The sequence below is a fragment of the Coturnix japonica genome, chromosome 9 (assembly GCF_054131305.1).
Source record: "Coturnix japonica strain WE chromosome 9, WE-NBRP24, whole genome shotgun sequence".
Taxonomy (NCBI): Eukaryota; Metazoa; Chordata; class Aves; order Galliformes; family Phasianidae; genus Coturnix; species Coturnix japonica.
In genome coordinates, this window is record NC_140671.1 from 10,289,362 (window position 1) to 10,305,184 (window position 15,823).

Consider the following 15,823-nt stretch of genomic DNA (forward strand, 5'->3'; position numbering starts at 1 on the left):
TTCTGATACTTACGTGCCAAGATTCAGATAGAGCAAAAGAGATAAAATGCAGTGAGTGAAAACAGAAGTAAGGGGAAATACTGATCTCAGCTGAAAAGCAGCCAGAGAAAGTTCCTCCCAGCTGAAGGCTATCAAGAATGAAGCCATCAGGTATACATTAATTCAAAAAAGGCCAAAAAACACTTGTTCCAGCACATTAGCTGCATTCTGTTCCATACTCTTGCCATGATCTTAATGGTTTTGCAAGTCTTTCCCTTTCCTTTCTCAAATGGAGATTGCATCATAGGATTTTACAAATAACACATTTCAGCAACTGAAATAAAAGGCTGCGGTACAATCCAAAACTCCAGCAGAGCAACATCCATCTGACATGCAGAGAAACACGCTGGAACAGAGCGAGGATCATGCTTTGTGTGGCTCTGCGCTCACCCCCAGGAAAATCCCCCCCCCCCCAAATATAGTTGCTGATGGTGGAAAGGACTTCTTGCTTTCTCCAGCTCCAGCAGAGAGAACCTTTGGCTACACATAAGAGCTGTGCTTTGGGTAAGGATGGGGTATTTTGGAAGTGCTCACGCTCAACACTCTCCCTGCCTTGCTGCACGTGTTCTGTATGACAATCAAAGCTTCTTCTGTTTGGTAAGCACAGTTGGAAACCACGATGTGTCCTGGCTATTTCATTAGCAAGGGCCCAGGTTTCAGGCAGGTGTCCATTCTGGCACACCCTTGTAAGAATTAGAGGCACAGGAGTTGCTTAGATGTGCTTCTAAAAAAAAAAAAAAAAAAAGAAAAGCATTTTGCAAATCTAATGTGATGGTCTAATGTGCTCTAATGCAGACCTGGCACTGCCCTCCATCTCCTGCCTCAACAGCTGGGCTCAGTGGGAGCACATCGGATTCATCCCAGTTGAAGGGAGCTGTAAGGAAGGTGCTCTTGTGAAAGGCTGTGACTCTCCTGTTCCAGTGCTTGAGCAGTAGTTGCCTTTGGGAGAAGACAGAATACATGTTTGGTTCCACACTTTTCAGCAGTAGCAAACATTGGGCTTGCCACGCTTGCTTTCCCCATGCTACTCACTGCCTTAGAAAACAACAAGGCTGCAGTGCATTAGCAAACACTCCCCGTTCTCAGACCTTGCACTGGTGTGAAGCACAGCTATGTAATCAAATCATTCAGCAGTGCTTCAGGAGAAGCATTTTCCAAGTGCTGTGTTTAATTCCAGCAAGACATTTTCCCAGAGGAGGGGTGGCAAGGCCCTACTGAGGGGCTCACTCCGTAACAGGGCCAGGGAGGTCTCCCCAGCCCCAGCCCACCTGTGGATGCCCAGCACCTATTAGCACATTTCAGGCTACACCCTGTGAATTACTGACCTTTGAGATACACGTGGTTCTGTCTCCTGGATGCCAAACTTATTTGCTGAGCTATTGATTCCTCACGTCTTGTTGGTTTAGTGATGGCCAACCCCTGAACTCAGCCAGTGCTTGAGCTAAATACAGCTGAAAAGCTTTCTTCAGGGGAAAGGGCGAGACATTTACTCTGGTATAAAGGGAGTACATTTTAATCTCACTTAGGGGCTATTAACTTTATCTGCTCTCTCATCACTGTGGGAAAGATTAAAATTGCAGGTAGTTTTACCAGGGTGCTTTGGAAAATCAATTATATGCTTTTAGAGAAGGAAAAAAAAGAAAAAAAAAAAGCAAACTCCCAAGGATTCAATTACACATGTCAAACTTCAGATATTTCCTTTCCCCCTTTGCTGAAGAAGTGTGAGTTTTGCTTCCGCTGCCTATTCACTGAGAAGGAAGGGGGGGAAAAAGAAATGCTGGTTGACAAAATAATCATTTTTGCAAGCTGCTGTGCTGGCGGGATGGAGGCCTGGGATTTGGCAGAGGGAAGCACCCGCCTTACAAGCTGATACCCACCGCCACACCAGACCACCACCTGCAGCCTGGTGCCCAGCGCGGAAAGGAGGAGGGAAGGAACCAGGAGCCATTAGAGACTGGCTCGTCGCCATCCCACATCTCCTTTGGTGCACTGGATCAGACCCCGCACGTAACCAGCCAAAAAAGAAAACCTAAAAATTGGACTCAAAGGGTCTTTTTAAGCACTTTAATCCTTTCGCGCTGACTGTTCCCAGAGCGTCCATTCCTGGCACCAGATATTGTGCAGGGAAAATCCTACTCCCCAAGCCAAGGAGTTAAAGAGAAAGCTGCTAATCAGCTAAATAGAAGTTGGAATCTGTTCATATGAAAGTCTCTCCTTTTTTTTTTGTCACCTGAGGGACATCACAGTGTTCCGAAATACACTCTTGACATCATTTGGCAGACGGACTCATCTCATCCTACATGATTCATCCCTTAGGTTATTTTTTTAATATCAGAAAGTGAGCTTTTAAATGCCAAACTAATTTTGCGGGTGGTGGTAGGGAAGTGGAAGATATTCCAAGTGGTCTCGCTGGGCTGTACACCAACTGTGTCCACCAAATGGCTTAAAAAGAAAGTCTTCCCATGGAGCTTTCTGTAACAAAGCAAACTGGCAGCCACGTCCAACTATTACCTAATATTTTGTTCCTGAAGTTCAGGCTGGCCGCGTTTGAAACATTAGAGGAGAAACAAATTCTAGCAGGTCCAGATGTAGGACAGCAGGACAGAAAGTAAGCTAACTGGAAAAGGGTTACAACTCTTGGTAGCACCTACCTTCTGTCTTTATTGCCTGTAACGAGCATGTTTGGAGGACTGTGCTGGAGGTTGACGCATGTAAAGTCACCCATGGAGTTGCCTAGCTTCTTTAGACACTGACTTGTTTCCAGGTTGTAAAGAAGAACCTGGCAGAAACAGAACAAACATTGGCTAAATGCAGCGTGAGCACAACTACCTTTTGCCACAGTGGGAAGCAGAGCAGAGTTACCACCATAAGAGATGCTTTGCAGGACTCATCTCACGTTCTATCAGCAGCCAACATACAGGCACTCCCTGTCAAGGAAAGAAACGCACATTCAAAAAGGAAAAAAAGAAACTACAAGTTTCACAATGGAACCCACCACACAGCCAGGGTGAGGGGGGCTACTGGCAATCTATTTAAGATAGGCAGAGGTCTCAGGCAGTCCATAAAGCCACAGGTCAATTCTTCCTGGTTTACACGGGTAAAGAAATTACATGACTTGCTTTTCAACTCGCATATTTGAAAGAATAGAGAAAGAAAACAGAGTCAGCAGTTGGAAGGTTTAGACAGATGGACTGTGTGTAAAGATTCCATCAAACAGAGCAAAAACCGAAGAGCAGAAGTGCACTGACTCAGTGCTGACAGGCCCCGCAATTGGCTTTTGTGCAGATGAAGAGAAATAGTGCATCTGAAATGGCAGCTCAGATGGGAAAAGAATAACAACAGCTCTGATTTTAGGCTGAATCCAGGATGACGCCACTGAGGACTGGAAGAGAGGTACGAGTCATTTCCCTTCTGCTCACCCTCCTCTCTGCTGCACAGCAATCAGTTTAATTATGTTCACCGTCTCTTCTGTGGGGCCAGATGAGGATTATCTGTTTGGGCCTTTCCATGAAAGGAAGTATTTTTAGATCCAGCAAAACACACTGGGCAAAGTCCAGCGAAGCTGACAGAAGTTCTCAGTGCCCTCAGAAAACAACTGCATTTCATGGTGATGTTCCTTCAATTAACTCGTTCAATAAACATAATCATCTATGACCGTGAAAAGAGAAATAGCACTTCAAATATCAGTAAAACAACCAAACCCTCATAGTTTCCATGGCAATTCCAGTGTGGCTGTCTCAATGCCACGTGAACATTCTCACCTTGTACTTTTCTGATTACATCCTTGCGCAGTTTAAGAAATATCCCACTGTCAGTGCATATTATTTCAATGCTCAGCAGAGCAGTGACGTGATGCTGTCTGCCCTTCCACTCTCTCACTGTGCATTTTTAAGATACACCTGAAAGGCTGAATTAAGAGAGCGGGAGATCATTCTATGATGGATGTCTCCAAACCTCTAGAAATACTGCAGAGATGATGCAGGTTTCCTCCTGCCCCCATTTCTTCCAGTTAAAAGAAATGCAAAGTTTTATCCACAGATATTATCAAGTTCCCTACTAGAATGAAGACATCACATCCAACACACCCAGTTACTTATATTTATATAAGTTCCCAGTTCCCTCTCCCATCTGCCCACAGTATAGTGCTGTACAAACTGCTTGCCTCAAATACCATTTGGGGCATGTGTTTTTTCATCCCTAAGACCAAAACAAGAAACAAAAACCAAAGCAATTTCACCGTATCCCTGTACAGTAAGAGAATCTGCCTTTGCAGGGAGACTTGGGGCATGAAAGCTGCTAAAAATAATGTCAACTTCCATTCCAATGAAGTAGCCGCTACAAGCAGTGCTTGTCATCAAGATCAAAAACCAACAGGCACAGAACAGCTCCCCTAACCAAAGTCAGGGTGAATAATGTACTGGCTAAAGCACTTTGCAGAATTCTCAGAAATTAACGCCTCTGCCTTGCAACCAAGTTTCTCTTTGGGAGGTTTTGTTCAAAAACCCACAAAGTCAACACAGTGCTGAACGACAGACGATGGGGTCAACAGCAACACACTGCAGCTCCCAGTGTGTGCCTCGCAAGCAGCCCCTGCCAGCTCTGGAGAGGAGAGGACCAAAGGCTGCTTTCTCCAAAGTCCCCTGGGAATACTACTTAACATCAACATCCATAACCTATTAATTTACCTAAACGACCAGCACTTCTATCTGTCCTATCAGCATCTGATACACACTTGAACAGCGATGACCATGACAGACCATAAAGAACTGCTTGCATGCAGCATTTGAAGTTTTGCTGTTTAAAATCTGAGCAAATGTTCTACCCTTTCCTGCTTGCAGTCCCAGTTTTAGACCTGTGACACTCTCCTACGTGCAGCCCCAAATGAAAAATGACTGCTTTCTCCTCACATAACACACTGCTGCCCACTGCTTCCAAAATGTTTCATCTATCAGAATCTGTAGAAATAACGTTTCAGATCCATCAAGTTGCTATAAAAGCTTTTGTTTTCTGCTTCCTCCATTCCTTCTCCTCTCACATCAGTCTCCAGTCTTCGAAAGATTGTTTCTTACAGATGTTTATAATGCAGATGTGCATTTCTAGCCAACTAGCCCAACCACTTGGTAAGAAGGTGCTTTCTGTGATTTCCACCCACCTTCCTATTGACCTTCTGTCTTGGTGTGCAAAATGAGCTTCAAAACCTTGCCCTGACAAACCGGTAGGTAAAGAAACCAAAGGAGCACTGAATGCGTTCTGAGGTCTGAATAACTTCTTGAACACAGCGGTTTAAAAGCATTTTAAATAAATAACCATTTTGAAGATGCTACAACACCTCTGATGAGCTCCTCTCCAGTATCCCACGGCAACGAGGATTTTCTTTACAAAGGCCAAGGAGAACGAACGAAATACCTGGTCAATAGGGACTTGAAATAAGGGCCTGTATGTTAAAGGGCAGATAAAGCATAAGATCTTTAGGAGGTTTATAATCCTATAATGCACACTGCAAAGGGATTACCCTTTCAAAGACATTTATAATCCTATAATGGCCACCCAAGACCAGTGACCTAATAGTCACAGACCTGAAGGTAAGCGAAACAAGAGCACTTGGGTGTGAAATGAAGTACCCTGGGATAGCACGCTAACGAGCATCCCTGCCCTCGTGGGACTTCTGGGGCACAGGGGAGGAAAAGCATTAAATACTCTGTGCAGATGTATCAGGATCTAATGCACAAAATAAAAAGCGTTACCTATTAACATTGTTCAAATGAAAAAGTCTAAGTTATTGGATGAGAGCCAAGCAATCTCCCAGAATGCTTAATAATTCAACAAGCCAGAAATAGCTAGAGTACCTTTACCATTATGTTTAGTTAAAGACCACAGAGATTAGAAAACACATTATCCATCTCAGAGGCGATTCTTTCCATGTTACAAGTCCCTTAACAACCTTTACCATCTCTCCCTCTCTCTCTCTCTTTTAATAAGGCTGAGCAAATGGGACTTCATTTTATCCTATTGCCACAGACTGGTGGTATTAATTATTCATGCTCATACTCTCTTTTGTTAAGGCAGTGCATTAGACTAATTTCCCTCCTTACTGCCCAAGTTGGGCAACTCTCAACCTGTGGCCACCGTCCTCGGATGGACCGACTGAGCAACTGGCAAAGTGATGGGCAGAGGAAGAAAGGAAAGCTTGCTGCACTCCAGGAACTGCACATCAGTGGGTATGAGGAGCTCTCTTTAAATGCTGTCCAAGAACTGAAGAAAGAAGGCTACATTAATTCACAAAGTCCCTGCAGCCAGGATAGCTAAGCCATGAGCTTCATTACATCTCACAGCTAAGTGAGGTCAAGCATACTCTGTGCACTCTGGTTGAGATACTTCCAAGAAAAACCAAGGAACTGAAGGAAATGCTGCTGATGGAACTCTTCCATGCGTGTCCCAGCAGGTGTTTTGGGATCATGTGTTGTTGGAGATGTCTTTTTTGTATGCAACACTGAAACAACAAATCCCTGAGCACTTGTTATCAAAGAGCCTGTGGTATTTTCAGTGAGAGCAGGGGTGTTCAGCCCACTGTCCTGGCTGCAGGCCAGCTGAAAGCAGCTCTGTGCAACTGCGCGCTTCCTCTGTAACCACACTTCTGCTTCTTGTCCTAAGCCACTGCAGCTCTGGGCTGGTAAACCTGCTGCCTCTTGGAATGGGGGGAAGAACTCTTTCTATATAGTATACTTAATTCCTATGTTGATGAAGTATTAGATGGGAAAAAGCACGTTGTTAAACTGTGCACCCAAAGCCTACACCTTTGCCATTACTGAATAACACAGGATCCCTTCAAGATCTGCTGTCTCAGTAACTGCCTGGATGGAGGTTCCTAACAGAGCAGAGAGCAGAAAGCAGAGGATCAGAACGAGAACCCAAAAGCTGTCTACATTTATTTTAGGATTTAGTTTTGCCTCCTTTCCTCCTGCCCATCCCTGTGCCAACCCAAGGGAACACTGCCTGAATACACACAATTATTACCAACAAGAGATGGGGATGTGACATTTCAAGTCCGCAGCGGATAAAAAGGGATCTGGTTTTGCTCAGGTTAAAACCATTCAATTCAGAGAATGCATACAGAAGTGACAGGGCTATTTCATTTGCATTTGTGACAAAAATCATCAAATTAAGTACAGCGCATGGCTGCAAGTTGGAGTTCTGTTTCTAAAGGGATGCAGAAGAAAGCCTCAGAGGCGCAGATTTCCTACTGCAAATGTATTGCATCGCCTACTGCAAATACAGCACGTAACACCGCAACAGCAACAACAAAACCTGCCTGCTAACAAATGCAAGGTCAGCACGTTGGTGCTTGCACACAGAGATAAGTGCGCTGGCTCCATAAATTTAAAGATGAGCTAAGATTTAAAAGGAGCAGATGAGGGAGACAGACAGACAATCAGAGAGAAAGAAAAGGAGTAAATCATAAACAAAACAGCCAGTAAGAAAAAAAAATAAATTAAAAAAGTGGTTAATATACATGAATAATGGATGTTTGATTTAAAAGCAGTTTACTCCAATATGATGTAATTTTTGACAATCAGCCAGAGAGACTATTCTGCAAGTTCTTGCCAGATATAAGTCATTGTGTGAGGCTGGTAACAACATTTCTCCAAGCATGTGGAAAATTGACTTTCATGCCATCCTAAAGGTGACTTTCTGCTGGCAAGCAGCAACTCTTATTTCACATGCACTTAGCTGCACCAAGCAGCCTTCAGCAATGCTTCAAGACCTGTGCAGAGAATTACAACAATAAGTCTGCAGCAAACCCAGCCCAGCTGCCAGCCAAACATGCTGCCTGCTCCTCCAAACAGCCGCAGCTGCCACCCAAGTTACATACAAAGCCAAAGGCAAGCACAGGACGGTTCTTCCTTGTAAGTTCTCCTTTGACTGCAGTCACAAGTCAGGCTGCATGCTGGTGACAAGAGGCAGAGCCAAGCGTTGCCCAGGCAGTGCACAAGCCCCAGGAAGGCAGCTCTGCCAATGCACCTGCAACTCCTGCTGCTGCTCCAGCACTGGACACGTCCCGGGCACAGACTGCCAGCTCCAGTGCTTTGCCAGGCCCGATAGGTTTGCGGTGCTGACAGATGTCTGCAAGGACCTGCAGTGAGAGTACCGGGCTCATTTAACTCGTGGCTGAAGACTGATGTAAGAGTTCAGGTACCCGGAGATGAAAGTCAAATCGCCACCAACCACGACACAAGCACCAGCCTGGAAGTGCTCCTTCCCTAAGCCAAGGAGAAGGCAGGTGAAGGGAAGGCAAAGTAGTTCTTAAAAATGGAATGAATGGCTTTGGTTTCATAGATTAGCACCTGGAATAAACATGGCACATCCCAGCAGCTCTGTTTTCAAAAGCGGAGACAACTGCCACCAAAGAAGCTGTGCCAATTTTGAGGTATTCACATTAATGTGTGAATAGGAAAAAAAGAAAAAGCCTGAATGTCATTATCATTAGCCAGGAGAAAAGAGCTTTATTTGTCAAGCTGCAAAATGACTCTTGGTCATTTGCAAGCACAGAGAAACCAAGATGGATCATTGTTACTTTTCAGTGAGACAGAGGTTAAATGATATATCCTGCACAATTTAGGCATAGAAAACTCCTGCTCTGTGCAGGGCTGTGCTCCTCACAGTGCCTGACTGGTGGGCACATCCCTCCTCTTCTGTTCAGTCCTGAGGACAACAAGAGTTTGGAAAGATCAGCGCATTGAAACTGCTTTGTGGTGGTTAAGAAAAGTGAAAAGCACTCACAGAAAATGGAAATCTCTGGCACTGGAGAAGTTATAATACCAGAAAAGACCACACAAGATTATTGGTGCACAAAGAAGAGGAATTCTATTAAAAGAGGGTAAAGATGTAAGAATTTACATGGAATATCTGTGACCTAAAAACATCATCCAAGGGAAACTAAACCACGAGTTTCAATTGCCAGCATTATTTGACAACTTCTGATTTCTGGTTTTTTCTACTCACATAACAGCAGTTTGGATAAACTGATGTTAGGAGGCAGCTGAAGAGCTCTGCAGAAACGTTAAATACAGGTGCACAAAGAGGCAGCGTTTCCATGGCTGATGAGAAGAGACAGGTGATATTGAGCAGCATCCATCAGCACAAGCCAATCATCAGCTCAGAGCAGATGAAAACATGACAGCAGAACAAACAGCTCCCAGGGCGCTGCTTTCAGCACACCTACCTTCTGCCTGTGACATGGGGGATCTAAAGCCACACTGCCCTGCTCCCACCCTCATCCATCAGAGCTGAAATAACAGTGAAGGTTGTGCAAAAATAAAATCAGTTTGCAAACTAGAAGTTTATTAGCTTGGGAAAATAAAAACAACCACTCAGCACCTGCCACGATGATGGAAGGTAAATAACAAGAACTGAAACACAGAATGATTTCAATTGAGCTTTAAATACAGGAGAAAGTTGGGTGGTTTTTGTTTTCTTTTTAATGGGGGTGTGTTTTATTCTTCTCCACCAGGAGAATAAAGCACCCATACATCTCACTGAACTAACTCACAGGTAGGACAGAGCTCATGTGAGCTTGTCATGGGAGCCCAGATGATACTGACAGAAGTTCCATGCAGGGAAGCTTATCAGTACATGAAGTATAAGAAAAGCTTCACTCCATCAGCGAGATAAATGCACCAGCAATCAGATCACAGAGTCAATCCTTACTGCCCGGTTCAGATATCCTGGCATGAACAGCACCTGAACTACCTCTAGTTTAAAACTGTGGATGCCTGTTTCACATACAATGTGCAAAACCCAGAATGCATCAACAGGCGAACAACAGAACTCTCCCAGCAGCGTAACACGGGGTGATGAGCTGTCTGTGCCTGCAGTACATCACCTGCTCTGTGCTGTTACCCACCCGTAAGCCAAGGGGGGAACAGAGGCCTCAGTGTTCGGATCTGGTACTTAAGGAAAACAGTACACTGTCCGCTAATATAGTTGAAATATCCCTTAATAAAGAAATTCCTGTTAGCTCTATGGTTTCAAAGAAAAACTAAAGGGTCTGAGGGGCACTCAGTTAAAGTTCAAGAATGTGCCCTGTCCTCGAGCTGTCACATCTGAGGTGGGAGGTGAACTTTCTCCCACAGATGAAGCATTTCTGCTCCTCCCTTCTCCTGCATGGATGTCTGTGCTCTAATAAGAAGCAAGCCAATGCTGTGGATTTGATGTTTTTCTCCTTTCCAACATAAAAGTGCCTACAAAATGTATGCCTCAGATCTCTGCTCTGCTGTCAGATTTGGTTAAAATTAGACAATGATTAAAAAAATAAAAGAAAAAAGAGGGACAGAGACTGTTTCCCTGCCTGCACTGCCTTCAGAAAGCAGGTTACCACTCTAATGTTAGGCTCATGCGCCGACGCTCAACAAGAAAAAAAAACCCTCCTGAAAAACAAAGAAAACCCAAACAGAGAGGCAACAGCTTTTCTACCACAGCAACACAGCCAGCAGCAAATGGGGTTGGAATTCTCTGCAAACAGGTTTTGGAGATCAAAAGCTCTCCTGAAGACAGATTGTCAACTCATGACCAGCGTAATCAACCAATGCGAAGTCCCTTCACGTCTGTGCGAGGTGAGCAATTATCATCAGAGACATTAGTAATTAATTTCCGGTGTGATGTCAGCTGCTGCAGCAATGCCAAGCACGTGTCCTTGTCAAGCACGGCCTGACCGTCTGGGTAGCAGCAGCCCCATCTCCTGATTAGGATGTGGGCTGATGTGCTGCTGAATGCAAGCTGCCACCAAGCACTGCAGGGCTAAAGGAGATGTGTCTGGATGTACTGAGCAATGCTTGGGGCTATGGAGATTTCTCTGCTCCTTTACAAGGCATTTCCACTGGGAATGTGAATTTTGTGGGGAATGAGATGCAGGTGGAGGGATTTATGCCTAACAAAACAGTGCTAAACAAAGCCTTCCTGTTTCAGTCACTTGCCAAAAGAAACACTGCACTTGTACTGAACACAGCAGCTCCTACCTCCTTGTTGCTCAGCTCCACCTGCCCAGGCACTCACTCCCCTTCCACTCAGCTGATGCCCTACCATGTGCTGCAGCACAACCACAAACATAACAGCTTTAAGCAATGGGCAAGTTAGGCAAGATGCAGGAACAGGAAAGAAACACTTCTCAGGGCAACTGGAAGAAGGTCTGCCTGCAGCCTGCAGCCTGCTCTCTGCCTTGGAGGGGTGCACCACAGTGGAGGGGCTGCCCAGGAGCAGGTTTCTGAACCAGAAAGATATACAGCTCTTTCTGTTACCTTCTGGGATGCAAAAACCCAGAAACAGCCAACCCTGCAAGCAGAGAAGTTTGAGAACAGCTGCATTAAAACAGTGCCTGAGTCTTCAGCAGTTACCAGATGACTGCAGTTTTCATCTACCTTGGCACTAGCAAGATGCGCTGATGAAATATCTGACTGGGTTGCAGAGGCTTCAAACCTACGACCATCATGGAGCTTCCTCTAACGCAGCAGTGACACTATTCTCACTGGTTCAGAAGTAACATAGCTCAAACACTCAAGTGCACACACTGAAAAAAGCCTCCTACCAGAGCTGTACATGAGCACATGCAGGGCTCAGCACACTGCTCAGGACGTCCTCACCACAGAGGCTGAAGAATGTACATGTATTTTCTGTTTCTTTGTTTGGGGAGGTTGTTTATTTTATTTTATTTCTCCGGTTTGGGATTGTTTTCTTCTTGGTTTTGTTTTTTTTGAGACTAGTTCCCCCTAGAGGAGCACTGGTGCAGCATACAGCTGGGAGTGAGGAGCAGAGAATGCAAAGCATTCATACAGCAAACCCAGTTAGCTGAACAACATCCCCTTCAGCTTACTCTAAGAAACCAGCAACACATTACTGCAATTAGAAGTGTCTTCCATCTACTGCCAAAAAGAAAAAACAACACACCAAAAAAACCCCAGTAGTAAACAGGAAAATGGTCCTTAGCAGAATTTTTTCATGCCACAAGTGCAAAAATATGACAGAAAGCTTTAAATACCTGGTTGGGCTCGTTCAGTATCCAGCCAAAGCTTTTGACCCCAAAGGCTGCTTCATGAGCAGAGACGTCAAGACACGTGACAGGCTGACCATAGACAGAATGGAGGACTGTCCCAGGGTCTTCTCCTTTCAGGACATAGACAACATCTTCTGCAGCTGCTACTGCCACTGGATTGTCCCAAACATCTGGAACCAGATGAAGGAAGTTTACCTAAAAAGAGCAGATTTCATTTTTATTGCAGGCAAAAACTGTTTTAAGTCACTGTTGCAATATGTTAAACTGAACAAGCTACTGACATACAGGTTACCCACGATTTTGAGTCATCCCAGTTACAAATGCATTTCAGATGAAGTCTGAGCATTAACTTTATTTCAGAATATCTGCAGATTTAGCTCCTATGATGGAACATGGCTTACAGTCAGCATGGATCCAACTACAAGGGAGAGGGGTGTTTTAACACCGTTACTTGGAAAATTCTTCAAATGTTTGGGCATTTTGTCTATTTTTAAGTACTGTAGGACTGACAGATTGGAAAGAGAAGATGAATCAGGAATGGTTTAAATTGACTTCATACTCATTAGCTGTGCAGTTAGTTTCTTGCAAAAGAAAAGCTGTAAGACTCCATTTATTCTTACACACTCCCCTCCCCATTTCAAAAAGGATTGACACACTGAGCTATAATAAAACTCCGGAGAATGGGATCATTTTTGGTTTTTAATTAAAACAGCCACAAAAGTTCAGTGACAGAAGGTGCAACCTAAAGGAGCTGCACAACTAGTTACAGCTTCACAAGTGATACTATTAGCTCGTCTGCAATATCCTGCCTCGAATTAATCAGATAGCGTTGATCTGGAATGAGACCTCGAGTTTTAGCTCCAACTCTATGCGAGAAAACTGATTTACAAGATGAGCCAACTTAGTTTAATGTTGACAAAAAAAAATAATAATTGAAAACCGCCAACCTCCTGCACCATATGGACTTCTGTTCATTTTCACTTGTAGCTTAAGCCAGCACTGCACCCCTGCTCTTCAGTAATGAAAGGTTCATCCATTAACCTGCTACAAAATCACAGCCTCTATTGGATAATGCTGTTATGTAGCTCACACAGCACTCCTGTAAGATTTTAAAAAGATCCCTCTTAAACTATATCAATAATAATTAGTAGATCAGGAGCTCCTGGAATGAAGCTGGGCAGTCTGGAGACTCACCAATTTCTGGATTTCAAATGTTCCTGTAGTTTGCCAGAACCCCCTGTCATCAGGGCTTTCCACCTTGACCTCAAAGCCAGATGCTGTTGCTACTGTTGCACCCTTGGAGCCCAGAGCTAAAGCCTGTATCCTCTGGTTATGCTGGTAGCGATGGATCGGCTCGCGCCCTATCATGAGGCTCCAAACACTCACAGTACCTGCATACAAACACAAAGCAAACACAGGTGAGAATTGAAGAAAACCTTGTAAGATCATCTAAAGATGCGAGTTTATAAACGTTCTAACAAAAACAGCGTGTATGCACACAGAAAAGAGACTCAAAAGCAGGAAGACAGCGAGGAAGAACCCACATACCAAATTAAGTCATTGTGCTGCACACAGAAATGTTTCAGAGCTAAAACCTGGAGCTCTGCACACACAGCAGTCAGGCCATGGACATTAACACCATTCCTAACAGTCAGTTTGCAACCAGCAGCAAAACTCTGAACAATGACAGTCTAGAAAACAGAGTTTAAAGCTTTCAGGAAGCCAAATACAAACCTCAAAAAATACAGGAGTGCGAGTCAAGAGAGAACGCATTTGCAATTGCAGATTTTCCTTGCACAGGTCACCAATACTCTATTTAAAAGCATGGTGCATTAAAGCAGTAATCTGAATAAGAGCAACCTGAAGCAATTAGGAGCGTATTACAGAGCAGAAGGGCCAGACAGAATTGGAGACTCCCAGGCCACCCTTGCACTGAATTAACAGAGAAGCAATCTTCAGACATGACAAGAGGACCGGGGCAGGAGAAGCCTTCTTCCTACTTGAGTATGGCCATTAATGATGAAATGATTAATGATAGCTCTTCCTTCAAAAGGAGACATAAAAGCTCTGACAGACAGCTGCGGACGGGCACCAATGCCAGTTTGCAAACACTCCTCCTGTGTCCCAGAGGAGGTGAAGCAAGAGTGTGGTAATGAAACTGCACAGATCGAAATGGTATCTAAATGAGTTTAAATTGATTTATGTTTGCTTTTGTAAAGATTATTTGGTATCTGGAAAGTGCTACCAATGTGAAATAATGCAGATAATCCTTAAGATCCCCGTCTAATGGCACTCCCACTGAATATTTATATTCCTCGCCATGGGAACGTGCACCATAATGGGGACCATTTTTGTTTTATTAGGGATGCATATTTAAATTAATCTGCTATTTGCCTAAACAATTAGCTGCCTCTGTTTGTTCACACAAAGCCAAAACTGCAATTAGGCTTCCATCAAAGAGATAAGTCCCGACTCAAACTGTCCCGATGGAGTCGTAAGGGCTGCGAGCAGAACTTCCCAAAATTACTTCTTAGCATAATGGTAATTATGTTAATTGCTTGAAAGGTAAATAACCACTGAACTGGTTTTGAACAACACACCACTGGCCTGCAGCACATGCACAGTGCTGTAGGGAGGGCTGGCATTTAGAGGTCTGCTCCCCAGAGCAGGCAACAAATCCATTGCCACCGCATCTCAAACGCGAGGACAGTGGAAGCACATTGTGCAATAATACAATCTGTTCAAGGCAGGTAGACGGCTTTGTACCAAATGTTCAATAGTCATCTCTGTCCAGAACACCTGAAAGTTTCACAATACGGTGTTTGCAGCAGCTGATGCACAATATGGTGTGAAAATATCCTCGGTGCCACCAAAAATCAACTGACTTGTAAGGTCACAAGCCAATGCAAGGAGAGAAAATAATTCAAATGGAATGCAAAGAGAAACGCTGCTTTATCTCATTGGGGTGAATGACAACTTCAGCATGAACAACTACTACGCTGCAAAAGCAAACACCCCAATGTATTTATCAGCAGATAAAATTGCTACCATTCCTAGGAGTGCTGCTTATAGGATTCCCTATTCTGCTTTTCATGGCATAGAAGGCAAAATGTATTTATTAGCACGTACATTTTTGCAATGGTTAATCTCATTTGTGTAACAGCTCAAAAATATCACCATTACAGTCAAAGATATCAGTATGGCAACACAGAAAAAAATTAGGCTTAAGATTTACCAGTGCAGATGAGATCACTGCTTTATACAGTCTATCTTCCTGTCTCCAGCACTCACTACTGCTTCATTTCCATAGCAGAAATCTTTGCTAAGGTGAAGTTAAGGCTGCAAGCACATGCGTGTCTTTTTTTCTTTTGAGTACTGAAAGCCATTAAATCAAAGTTACATGTAATACTTTCACAGCAGGCTGAAATCTGCATGGCAACTGTGTTTATTCCAATTGAACTCCAACAATAACTCCTGGAATTTGGACTTTACAGAGCTTGCTTACATTTTGTCTTGGCTCAGGAGAATGAGCTAAATGCAAGAGGCTGATGAAAATGATGCAATTACAGGCACTTGATGTTACTGCTCTTCCTATTTGTCACTTCAGCCCAGGTTGTACAAAGAATGTAGGCTTGTAACTTACCCAACATACTGCTGAAATGCAGTCTGGAGAAAGGTCCAGTTATTGCAAGTCACTCTGTATTGCAGGATATTTGGGTAACACATTGAATTATGGGTCTA

The 15,823-nt window shown here is 43.9% G+C and overlaps 1 protein-coding gene across 9 annotated transcripts in view; it reads right to left on the reverse strand.

Annotated features, from left to right (window-relative positions):
* Positions 1-15,823, reverse strand: part of FBXW8 (F-box and WD repeat domain containing 8) — a 47,019-nt gene that overhangs the window by 3,879 nt on the left and 27,317 nt on the right. For 3 of the 9 annotated variants that reach the window (XM_085509551.1, XM_085509549.1, XM_085509550.1), the window contains 3 exons: positions 13,277-13,473; positions 12,068-12,277; positions 2,691-2,818 (listed from right to left, as the gene is read on the reverse strand). In XM_085509551.1, coding sequence (XP_085365677.1) covers positions 2,691-2,818; positions 12,068-12,277; positions 13,277-13,473 — 535 coding nt within the window. Of the gene's footprint in view, positions 1-836; positions 979-2,690; positions 2,819-2,901; positions 2,967-12,067; positions 12,278-13,276; positions 13,474-15,823 lie in introns of those variants that run through there. The other 6 variants (XR_014931978.1, XR_014931976.1, XR_001558555.3 and 3 more) reach the window with 6 other exon arrangements.